This window comes from Phaenicophaeus curvirostris, chromosome 1, assembly GCF_032191515.1.
Source record: "Phaenicophaeus curvirostris isolate KB17595 chromosome 1, BPBGC_Pcur_1.0, whole genome shotgun sequence".
NCBI classification, from domain to species: domain Eukaryota; kingdom Metazoa; phylum Chordata; class Aves; order Cuculiformes; family Cuculidae; genus Phaenicophaeus; species Phaenicophaeus curvirostris.
The window spans coordinates 121263308-121276112 of record NC_091392.1 but is presented as its reverse complement, the minus strand read 5'-3'; the positions used below and the strand labels follow the sequence as shown (position 1 = coordinate 121276112).

General features: G+C 36.2%; 1 protein-coding gene across 1 annotated transcript in view; it reads right to left on the bottom strand.

The window, feature by feature from the left end:
- Nucleotides 1-12805, bottom strand: part of CFAP47 (cilia and flagella associated protein 47) — a 312383-nt gene that overhangs the window by 247144 nt on the left and 52434 nt on the right. The window contains exons 27-30 of the mRNA XM_069873329.1: nucleotides 8488-8588; nucleotides 6818-6946; nucleotides 4906-5137; nucleotides 3906-4115 (exon numbers count right to left, since the gene is read on the bottom strand). Coding sequence (XP_069729430.1) covers nucleotides 3906-4115; nucleotides 4906-5137; nucleotides 6818-6946; nucleotides 8488-8588 — 672 coding nt within the window. The remainder of the gene's footprint in view (nucleotides 1-3905; nucleotides 4116-4905; nucleotides 5138-6817; nucleotides 6947-8487; nucleotides 8589-12805) is intronic.

Genomic DNA, 12805 nt, shown 5'->3' with positions numbered 1-12805 from the left:
ATCTAAAGTGACACAGTTTAAACAATTGTTGCTGGAAAGAGGGGAAAATAAGGAAGAATTCTGAAGATTTTTCTCAGGGCAGCAGAAATGTTTCCTGACTTTTAGGTCCAAAAAATTATCCTAGTGTATTTAGATTTACATTTAGACTTGTAACATGCCTAAAAGGAATGATAATCAGATGAGCTTTACTTCTTACATAACCAGTTTTTCAATCAAATGAAGTGCTCATGCTTTTCTGGTACCATACAGTCCAAATTCAATTTACTTTGTACATTAGAAGTCATACATCACAGTTTGAAATGATGTTAATAGTATCTTTTTTTGTAACCATATTTACATAGTGACATAACTCCTCAGATTATTGAAATGTCATGTTTCACACCATTATCTAGCATATTTTTTAAAGCACAAATATTTTAATCAGACACTCAAATAGTATCAAGGCAGTAGTCTGGTCCTAAAATTCACCATGTCTGAAATTCCCATTTACCATGAAGTCATAGACTGTCCCATGAAATCCTTTTTAAAACTAAGCACTTCCCAAATGAATAGCTTCCCTCTTTTAGCATCATACACACTTGCAAGCATCCTATCTTTGTTTCAATGTTTTTCCTAGGTAACTATATGGAAATAGGTGTCATCTACAATGTTCATCCTTAAAGAAGCTATATTACAACTTTAGATATCATCATAGTAAAGACAGGGTCTATATAACTGAATATTCTCATAACTGGCTGCATTTTGTTATTGAAGAACGCTTCCTTTAAAAAAATTCCCCATCATGAATTTCAATGTTGAGTACAATGCCAGTTCTCCAACATCAGTATTTCCACACTGCTAAGACTTTTTCCTCAACAAATTAGTTAGTTGTAGTGTAAGAAACTGAAACACTTCTTTTAATGCTGTGGGAACGTGCCAAGGAAGCATTTTGAGGGAAGGAAAATAAAACAGATACTTGAAGTTTTTCTTGAAACAGCAAAAAACATCTCCCTGCTTTAGCAAGTGGAAAATTTGAAAAACTAACTATGCTGACCAGAAAGTAGTGGTCGGGGGAATAAAGCTGAGAACTGTTTGTTTCTTTTCTCAGAGTGCTTGACCAGGCTTCTTCAGGAGGAGATCATAGAATCATAGAACGATTTGAGTAGGAAGGGATGTTAAAGATCACCTAATTCCAACCTCCCTGCCATGGGCAGGGACAGCTCCCACTAGATCAGGCTGCTCAAGGCCTCATCCAACCTGGCCTTGAACACCTCTAGGGATGGGGCATCCACAACTTCCCTGGGCAACCAGTTCCAGTGCCTCACCACCCTCACTGTGAAGAATTTCCTCCTTATACCTAGTCTAAATCTGCCCGTCTCCAATTTACAGCCATTCCCCTTAGTCCTATCATTACAAGCTGTTGTAAAAGTCACTCCCCAGCTTTCTTGTCCACCTCCTTCAGGTACTGGAAGGTCACTAAAAGGTCTCCTCGGAGACTTCTCTTCTCCAGGCTGAACAATCCAATTCTCTCAGCACATCCTCATAGCAGAGGTGCTCCAGCCCTCTGATCATCCTTGCAGCTCTCCTCTGGACCTGTTCCAACAGCTCCATATCCTTCTTATGTTGAAGATTCCAGAACTGGACACAATACTCCAGGTGGGGTCTCACAAGAGAGGAATAAAGCATCAGAATCACCTCCCTCCACCTGCTGGCCATGCTCCTTTTGGTGCAGCCCAGGGTAAATTTGGCCTTCTGGGCTGCAAGTGCACATTGCTGGCTTATGTCGAGCTTCTAATCAGTCAGCACCCCAAAGTCCTTCTCTGTAGGGCTGCTCTCAATCATATCATCCCCCATTCTCTATTGAAATTTCAGATTGCCCCAACCCAGGTGCAGGACCTTGCACTTGGCCCTGCTGAACCTCACGAGGTTTTCACAGGTCCACTTCTCCGGCTTGTCCAGGTCCTTCTGGATGACATCCCATCTTACTGGTGTGGCAACTGCACCACTTAGCTTGGTGTCATCTGCAAATTTGCTGAAGGTGCACTCAGTCTCTCTGCCTATATCATTGATGAATATACTAAACGGCACTAGTCCCAGTGCAGACCCCTGAGGGACACAGCTTGTCACGGATCTCCATCTGGACTTCAAGCCGTTGACCACTACTCTCTGAATATGACCATCCAACCAATTTCTTATCCACTGAACAGTCACCCCATCAAATCCATATCTCTCCAATTTAGAGAGAAGAATGTTGCGGGGGACTGTGTCAAAGCCTTTACAGAAGTCCAGATAGATTACATCCATTGCTTCTCCTGTGTCCACTGATGCGGTTACCTCAACAAAGGAAGCCACTAGGTTGGTCAGACAGTTTGCACTTTCCACAGTCTCAATGAACATGAAGCAATAGCAGATCACAAATTAATTACTCATATCTAGGCTAGCTCTGGATGTTTTACCATCATTATATGCAGTCATGCCAGCAGTGCAGATAGCAGAGATTTTTGCACTAGCATCTATAACATTCTTAAATAACAACTTGTACCTAGGATATTTACATTTCTTCACAAGTAAGGAAAAAAATATCCATAAATTTGGAACACTGAAGAAATCTGACAGGATTCATATAAATGAGAAGAGGCAAAAAGTAACAGGATGTGACAATGTTAAGTGCATACTGAGCACCAAATTAATCATCTAGCATCAAATACACATAAGCACAGCAGTCCAGGTAGAACTGCTTTTCTGTGACAATCTGAATAGTTTTGCTAGGATTGTTATGGATTGCTTCTCCATTTCCAGTCATCAGACCTCATCAGTCAACAGCCATTGATATATCTGTGTACAGAGGCATTGAACATAACCTTGACCCAATGGATGCTGTTCTAATTCTGCTCTGAATGTTAATGAGTTAATAGACAAAACTCAGTAAGACAAGGAGGTTTTATTAAAATTTAGATATTGAACTACCCAAGAAACTACTTTAGAGACACTTAGATTTCTTTCCAATTGCAGTTATGCTTATCAAAAGGAGTTGGGATCCACTTACCCCAAAACTCATCATCATTTTTAAGTAGGCAAATAGCATCCTGTATGCTAGTTTCAAGATGCCTAGACTCCCTGGAAAAATCCTCAGTAGTAAAACTAGACTTAAGAGACATAAGGATCCACTAGGAGAAGATTGTTACTTTCTCTAGGAATGTTCCAAAAATACCCAATGAAAACTCTTTAAGGAAACTTCTTAGTTACTCTGCAATATACAGCGCTCACTCTGCTATTGATGTGAAGACTGAGATAGCTTTGTTGTTGTTGTTGTTGTTTAGGTAGCTAAATTTTACAGGTTTTGCGTGGCACTCTTTACTGTCTTCTATCATGCATTTTGATTGAGTGCATGGAGAAAGTTTATGGGATCTAATGAGGTGAAGCACTGTTCCCAGGAAGATGGAATTCTTTAAAGCAGAGTTCTATACAGAACAGAAAGAGGTGTTTGAGATAATGGTAGATAGACAGCATGGTTTCTCGTTTCCATAGAGTTTTTAAAAATTGTAATTTATCACTCCTGGGAATAGTTCTGTTGATAAATATCCTGGAAAAGATGTTGATGGCACTACACATTACCATTATGCTTTCAGGCCTTAAAAAACATCAGAAACATTGCTTCTTGGGACTGTTATATCACTGCAGGTACTGGTCTTCCTGTTACAATGGACTTTCAGTGTTGGATATAATGCTAACAAAGGGCACATCAGTTAGTGTAAACTGGTAAAAATAATTTAAAATGTATAATACATAAATTTTTAATCACAAAAAATACAGCATAAATGAAACCCTAAAGTTACTACATATTGTTCACTTGGAATTATGTTTGAACTATATTAATAAAAACAGTGGAAACAGAAGAGATGCATTTTCATCATATATGTACTTACGTAAGAAAAGCAAGCATTGTAGAATGCTGACAGTGGAGCTGTAACACTCGTTCAACTGGATCAAGGGGTAATGACTGGCTCAACGTAATGCCTGGTAACAACTGTCCACTCAGATGGAATATCATGTCATAAACAGTCTTAGTATTTTTGCCAAGGGTTTTTTTAAAACCCTTTTCTTGTGAAGAGGCAACCTGGACTTTACGCACATCACTAAGAGAGAAAAAGGGTCTGATATTATTCTTTCAAATGCACGAAATAAGCAAACATCATATATGATCATGATGATAAATTAAAAAAAAAAGTAAAAAACAGCAGCAGTAAAGTTGAAAAGTATAGTGCTTATTCTTTTTTACTGAAATTTCATAATAATGTAAGAATGTTGAACTGCATGGAAAATATAATATGTGAAATATTTCATAAATAAATTTTTGTTTGCCACTGCTTTCTGTCAAGCATAACTTTGATTACTATCATGTTAACAAATGCCCAGGAAATTGTCTTCTTCATTATTTAGTAGCAAGCTAGACAAGATCTACTAAGTGGTGGCATTTAGACTGATGTATTTCCAGGGTATTTGCGACACTGTTGATTATGAGACTGGTTTTCCCATTCGCTTCTTGATCTTCAGAGTATTTGGGGAAAAACAACACACTATTGTCAAAATAGTTACTTATGCCACCAAAGGAGGTACAGTTGCTAGAACGGCGTTCATTCTGAGAGGGGAATTCATTTCTGCCAAGAGGGTGACATATAGTTTAAACTGCATACTTAGCATCCACTGCATTATGATATATCAGTGTCATAGTCGGAAAAGTATTTCAAAAAAAGAAAAATAACACCTGAATGACATTTTCATATAAACAGCATACAGATGCTACAATTTTAATGTATAACTGTGCATTAGAGTGTATTTACATTCCTCAGATCATATCCAATACACTTTAGTATCTATGCTAATATCTTGATAAGCAGACATAAGTTAGCACCAAGCTTTACTTACCGTCTTAGTGAGTGTGGTATTGAAATAGGATTTTGTCCCTTAGACCAACCAAAGAGAGTGAACCAATTCTTAATGGCAGTTAGAGTCTTCTGAAAGAAGATGCACTTCTTTTTACATTCATCAGGGAAAAGGGATAATTCAGATTTATTTTCTCTCCCATCACTTTGACTCTCAGTTTTACTGCTTTTGCTTGTCATTTCATCACTCTCGGTGTCAAAACTAGAATCTGACTCTGAATGACAAACACACAAAAAAATCCAGAAAGATTGTTATTTCCCTATTTTTTTCTAGTATAAAAACATTTTTGAAACACACAACTGCTTTCAGAAAAAAAAAAAAGTCAGACAATGCATGATCAACAAAAAATGTTCTTTGAATCCCATTTCCCTTAAAATAAAAATTATTGCCCAATCAGAAGAAATAAATTCCAGCCTGGCTCTCAAAACCACAGACAGCAATCTTAAAGAAACAGTCTGTTACATACAGTTCCAGTAGATATAGCTTTATCAGCTAGTCAATCCTAGTTTCCCACCACAATCACATAGCACAGCTCAGTAACTGATAAGTTCAAACAACCAGTCAGGAATTGTACAGGTATAACTAAGCCTACACCACCATCTATAAGCCTTTGGACTTTTCTCCCCGCTGTTAGGCCTTCTTCCTCATAAATTCTGACCTGGTCAAAACTTAGATTATATATTTTAACAACTATTAGTTATTAAAAACATCAATCACAACATTGTTACATAAAAGATAGCAGCAGAATAATTTTTTCCTCATAGCACGAATACTTTAGATGATTCCATCCTTGAAGGTGTATTTTAACAGCACTTGTGGTTTTAATATTTCATTAAATTATGCAAAAATAAAACTAATACCTTGGACAGTGAATAAAAGAATTGTGTTAGGATTTAAGAAGAAAAAATAATACAGTATAGAGAAAAAGAGACTTAACCCTTGTAAGATCATCATGAAATGAGGTCTCAGTTTGCGCAGTTCTGCCAGCTGACAAGATTGCTTTCCCAATCTTGTCACTGATACCTCTGCCAGAGGTTATTGTCTTTTCAGATCTGAAACTGAGTTGCTCTTTTGAACTCTTCTTATATCATCCCTTAAAAATGAATCATATTGGTAAGGAGCTACTATTTAATCTGTTTAACTACCCCTGTTTGCCTTGGCAATACCTTAGAGAGTAATCACACAAACATCAGCAGATCTACAAGAGCAGAATTCTAACAGTGATGAAACAGCAGCAGTACCTTCTGTTCTTCTAACTTCCTAGTTAGAAAACTAACAGCTGAAAGAAGACAGATGTCAACAATCTCAGATATTAGTCACCTAGCAACCCTACAGAAGATCTGTTACTCTTTGTTCAGATAGAACAGCACCTTAGCAGAGCCCCACCAACAATGGTAGTTTTAATACCATACTTCATAAGTGCAATAAAAATGTCTAACCTGAGTGTACTACTAGACTTTTGCAGAATACAGCATATTAACAGAGTGTATACAGTTGGTTAGTTCATAACTACAGAAACAACACCCTTCTTAGTAACTAACCCCTTGGGGTTTTTTCAGTAGTTATTTTTCTGCTGGCTGCCCCATGGACATGTTATTGCAAATGGGATCTTGGCATTTTTTAAGTGTTACTTTTTTTTCTCTTAATAATATTTTGTCTGATTTCCCTTCCACTTAGTCTGTTAAAAGGAAGGAAAGTTTTTGTCTGCTTCTATACTCTATACCAGGTTTCCCATGGTGTCACAGGAGAGGACATATTCCCTAATATTCACTGATCATATGTGCAAAAGCATTTCAGGCAAAACTTAAAAATGTGAAACATATCTCTTTAAAACAGTATGCTGAAAAACAGTCATAAGACTTCAAAGTGTCTAAAGTGAACAGCTGCACTCTACCTGACTGAGAATCTTCATAGGTTGTGTCAGTGGCTGAAGCAAAGGAACTTGAGAAAATACTGTGGGAAAGCGATTGTGGAGTACAAGGTGATTGCAGAACAATTTCTCCAGTATTGCAGTCTTTACTGCCTATAAAACAAGATTACAAGCAGCAGTTGAGTAAAACATATTTTATTGTCTGTGCTGTAAGAGTTTATAAATGATTATCTGCTTCTATGTTTTTCTATTTCTTGCTTCAGTTAATCAAGTAACAGTTCTCATATGATTCATGATGAAAATCTCACTTTGGTCATTAGACCAGGGACAAAATAAAAATTACCTGCATATTTTTCTCCATTAACTTGAAGTTTTAAAAGTTTTACAAACTTTCTAAAAAGCACCTATCAGAACAGCGTCAAATCAAGAATTCTAAGTCATGAAGAAAATATTACTAAAGAATTTTTTTATTGAAACTCCGTACCAAGTCTCAGCATATAAGCTCTTTCAGGCACACCACCACATATTTTACAATCTAAACTGAAAAGTGTGCTTCATCAGTTCTGTGAGAACATATATTCCGACATTCTCATGTTGGCATATGACAGGTTTACGATACCCACTGCTAGCTGTCTCTGATGCCAGTCTCAAGAACAAGAGCAGAAGAGGAACCCAGTACACATCAGTTAGAGAAGGACAAATTCCATATTATTAGCTTTAATTTTAGATTGCTGGCACTGTTATGGTTAGGAGGAAATAACACAGAGGCATGGTGTCAGACATGTAGAAGCAAAGCCTTCCTGAATAAACTTCAAAGCTACTGTATTGTACAGTTTTGGTTCAGTCACATTAAGCAGCATTCCACACCAAAACATTATATACAAAAACACATAAAATTTAGTGGTACTAACTGATAGCATAAACAAAGAAATAAGCAATCAGTACAGGACAGAAATATTCCCCAAAGATCCCTTTTGACTTGAGTTATACAATGATCGTAATCTCTTCCCTTAAGCAAAGCTATGTGTAAGGAGATTACAGGTCATCGAGGCAGGCAGAAAGGGGAGGTTGCAGGAGGCAGAGATGGGGCAGGGGCAGAGGAGGGGGCACACAGGCAGAGATGTAGAGACAGAGAGACAGGCAAAAAGACACCCTGCAGACAGAAACACTCCTGGTCTCTGATCACAGGCTTTTATTAGGCCTTAAACTATGACTATGCTCTTCAGCCTTTAAGAACAGTAATTAGAAAAAACAACTGAAAACTATCACCAACAGGCAAATAATTATTGTCGTTTATCATAATATTGTGTGGCTTTCTTCTCTTTTGCTTTCTTCAAAATATATCCAACTGTTGTCCTAAGAACTACTCATAATCACTCTAATTTAAATTATGTTAATTTATTCTCTACTGTTTGGGCTGGTTTATCTACTCATACTCGAAAAACAAAGCATTCTGTAACATTAAGGCCTCTCCGATAATTTTCAATAAACATTACCTGATCACATATAGTTTTCCTTATTTTGAACAAGAAAACAGAAGCTATTAAACCATTTTAAAAACTGAGTTGCAGTATCCCCTTGTAATTAATGAGGAAAAACACTACACTGATGATTACATCCCTGTTATCACATTGAAAACGTAGTATCACACTGCACATAATAGAATCTTAAGCAGTAGAATGTTGACTGCTTACTGCTTCTCAAGACAACTTGTTGATTGGAGCGGTGCAATCCCAAATATGAGTATAAAGTAAGAAGGCAGTTTTCCGCTGTTGCAGCAACTTGAATTGAGAACCTGTCCAACATAAACCACAAAAGTGATAGTTTTCTATTTATCCATGGTAATCAAGATATTTCAGCACAAGAATAAAACGCAGAACGAAGATGTCCTGAAAACTCCTTTTCTCTTCTACTCTGGTTCAACAGGAGAGTACACAGACTGGACTGCACATAGTGAAATGGGAAAATTTAGTATAATAATTCTACTTCATAGTTTTACTACAAGCATGGATGTCCCATTAACCTGGAAGTCCAAGAGTTCGCAGAGATTTTGTGAAATAAATGAATTCTGTCACTCTGAAAAGAAAAAGCAATTAAAAATACAGCTGATATTTATCAGTCTCCTAAAGGAGACTGCTAACTTGCAAATTACATCCTATAATTTTTGACAGGATGTTTTCTTGAAAAGCAACTTCTATTTTCATTTAACACTTGTTCCATAAGCCTTTACAAGAGATCTCAAAATCATAGAATCATAGAATAACCAGGTTGGAAGAGACCCACTGGATCATCGGGTCCAACCATTAAAAAAAAAAATAAAATAAAAATAAAAAATAAATACTTATAAATAAATAGATTTAATTTAAGAACAATAAGATATTGACTGCAGCTGCAAAAATATATTTGAAATTTACGTTCATGCTCCAATGCTCACTAAAGTGTCTGTATTGTCTGTAGCAGCCATATGAATGTGAAGCAATCTTTTATCCCTTTTTTCACATTTTACCCCAATCTCCCTGAGTGCAGTCATCAAGCAAATTACTGCCATCAATGGATCCCTGTTAATCATATGTGTGCATGTTCTTAGGTCACTGCAATTGACAGGTAATTCAACTAAGCTTAGCCATAGAATCACAGAATTGTTTAGGTTGGAAAAGACATCTAAAGATGGTTGAGTCCAGCATTCACCTAACACTGCCAAGCCCACCACTAAACCATGCCCCTAAGCACCACATGTACACAACGTTTAAATACCTCCAGAGTTGGTGACTCAACCACTTCCCTGAGCAGCCTGTTCTGAGGCTTGACAACACTTTCTGTGAAGTGATATTTCCTAGTCTCTAGTTTAAGTTGTGCCCTGGCACACTTTAAGGGCATTTCATAGTTTGCACTATCACATAGCTGATACTTCATTCCATATTAACTTATTAACTATCAATTAATATTAATAAACTATTTTAACTAAGTTGTTAAAATTACAAAGAAAAATGTATTTTAATAATTCAAATAGTATAGCAATATCCATCTTGCTTTAATACATTGAAAATTATTTTCCAGCAGCAGCAATGATGCTGGTTCTTATTTTCTGAATAACAGACGCTTCAGCTGCAGGATCATCAAAATGGTAGAAAGCCATGAGCACAGAAAGCAACAGCGGTGATTAATGGGTTTGGACCATCCTGGTTTTCAAGACCACACCCCAGCTATCTGAAATAAACTCCCAATCTATTATTAGGTCAGATGAATGCAGCCAAGAAGCATGCAAATATCAATAACTCCAATATTTTCTATCTCCTTGCTCACTCCAAATTTAAATGACATTGACAGAAATTGACACCTTTTATTCTCTACAGTGTTCCAGCAGTATACTTGTATTGAATGTCTGCCAGCAGTACCTACTAAAGAGCTGCACGGTTTAGGCACAGTTCCCAACAGCAAAAGGGAATGTACTGTTTTCTCCCATGAGACACTGAGATCTCATGGATCAGTTGCATCACTTTGTTATTAGAGGCTAAGATCCCTGACATCCTCTCTTCCTGAAGTTCCAGCCATGAACAATGTGAACAACACCAGAAATTGCATGAGTTTCCCCAGCTTCCCAGTGAGAGAAAGAAGATGAAGAACTGTAGAACAAGGGAGGCAAGGATCTCAACACATTTGTGTCATCAAGGATCACCGCATTTTATATACATACCACAGCTTTGGGGAGTTTTGGATATTTTGCTGTCCAGAATACCATTTCCTCTGATTGCAAGAGAGAACATCTACCTGTTATTTACTACTTATTTTTTAGAAAAGATAAGTTAAAGCTCTTTTCAATCAGTATGGCAGAAAACTTTTTTTCCTGCTAAATTATCTAGACAATCAGCAATTAAAAGATACAATAACAATTAGAGGACAAATATATAAACATGCCACATACACAGAGGATTTTTTGGGTTTATTTTTTCAAGTTGAATCAAGTAAGTGTCATAGGTAAACATCAATATTCATGCTTTGAAATATGCCTAGAATTAGTTTTGCTTAGAAGTTAAGACTCCTCTTCTAAGTAATAAAATACAGGACATGATATTTCACCAACATATGAAAACTATTTTTTAACTCACTTATTTTAATTCCATCCCAGAACACAGAATATGATGTTGAAGTTCAAAATTTTGGTTCAAATAATTTAAAAATACATATTACTACTTTGAAAATGAAAATACAAAGAGAGAATACCTGACAAATTAATACATCTTCAGTAACTGATACTGTGAGATTTCATGGCCTATTAAACAAACCAGGAACCTATTCAAGACCAGTTACTTTTTATAGGTGTTATAAAAGATCATAGCTTTCATTGGTTTATTATTAATGATCTAGAAGAACCCAGAATCTTGTCTTCCTAGAAGACTCAAATTAACAAAGCAGTTCAAATTCTTTAGTTAAACAGTTTGGAACAAACTGCTCCAGTGCTTAGATAATTAAATGAATTGAGTTTCAAGTTTGAAAGCATTCCATAGGTCTCCCATGACAGGGGAGCTGGGAAGAATGACTGTAGCTATACATAGAAGAACATCCACAGGTTACTATGGAGTGGAACATCAAAGCACACAATAATATTAACAGTAGTAGTGAAATTAAAGTCTGGATAAATTATCATTAACTTTATTAGACTAATAATGTGGTGCCTAGGGACATAGTTTAGTGGCAGACTTGGCAGTGCCAGGTTAATGGTTAGACACATTGATCTTCAAGGTCGTTTCCAACCTAAAGAATTCTATAACTCTATAATGTGCTCAGGATTAGAGAATTGGCCACTTACTTAGCCTTTTCTACCCAGAGGAAAGAATTCTTCCTGGTTATGATAAAAATAATTTCTTCCAAAAACCAATATAAAAAATACTATTACACTGACTAATAGCACACATAGAAATCCTTTAGTTTGGATGGTGTGCTATTCCATCCAGTTGTGTTCAGGTTTTACGTCACCTGCTCCTACAGCCCACACACACATGCAGCTCCCTGACAGGAAGTCACATAACCAGAGTAAAGCCAATGGTATTAATTCTGTCCCTTAACAAATACCCATCTACTATGTTTTAAAATACAGCAGCAATTTTAAGATGATTTGACGTTACTGAGCATGACATTTTTCACCTTCATGAGCAGGGATGCCTTTTCAAGGTTACTTTGATGACTTTAGTTTGGTATCTTTTTTTCAAAAACAATTTGAGTTTACCTTTAAATTGAAGATGGTATCCTTTATTTCATTTTAATAGCAAATACAGAAAAAAATTATTACACTGCAGAAAGGATTATTTCTCTATAACAAGTTTTGAGAAGCTGCTAGGGCACCATATAAAAACAGTTATTAAAACTAAATATTGTGCCTGCTCAGCAGCTATATTTCAGACCTCATCATAAGTTTAAATTAACCTTTTCTCATCATTACCGCAAGCTTTAGCACACATTTATGAATCACATCCCACACAATGATTAAATCATAGAATTAAATAAAATTAATAACAAATAGATTGTTGGCTGACAATCTATACAGAAAAATATAAAATACTAATGCAATGAGAGCAGCAATAACTGAAGAGTTCACAACCTTTGCATTAAAATAACATAAAATTTAGTTTTATGCTTAGGAAAAAGTCCATTTTAAGCTCTGAGGAGGAGATATTTCACCCCCAAAATAGTTGCTTTATTGAAAATAGTAACTGCAGGAATGACTTAATTACAACAATGCTTACCTTTCCTCCTCGTTTATTCCACCAAGGGGAGAGATGAATAAAAGGGGCAAATGCTGAAACCAGTTATTTTTACATAGAACATTTAATAAAGGATTTGATCTCCATTTACTAGGGGCAGAGGAGACCTTCTGCATTGCTGTTAAACATTAGAGTTACTTAAACAGCCTACTATAAAACTAAAATAAGATGTACAATTTTCAGTTTTGAATGTGTACTCATCAATAAACAATGTTTTAAAGAAATTCAATTTGGTATGAACGCTACATATAAA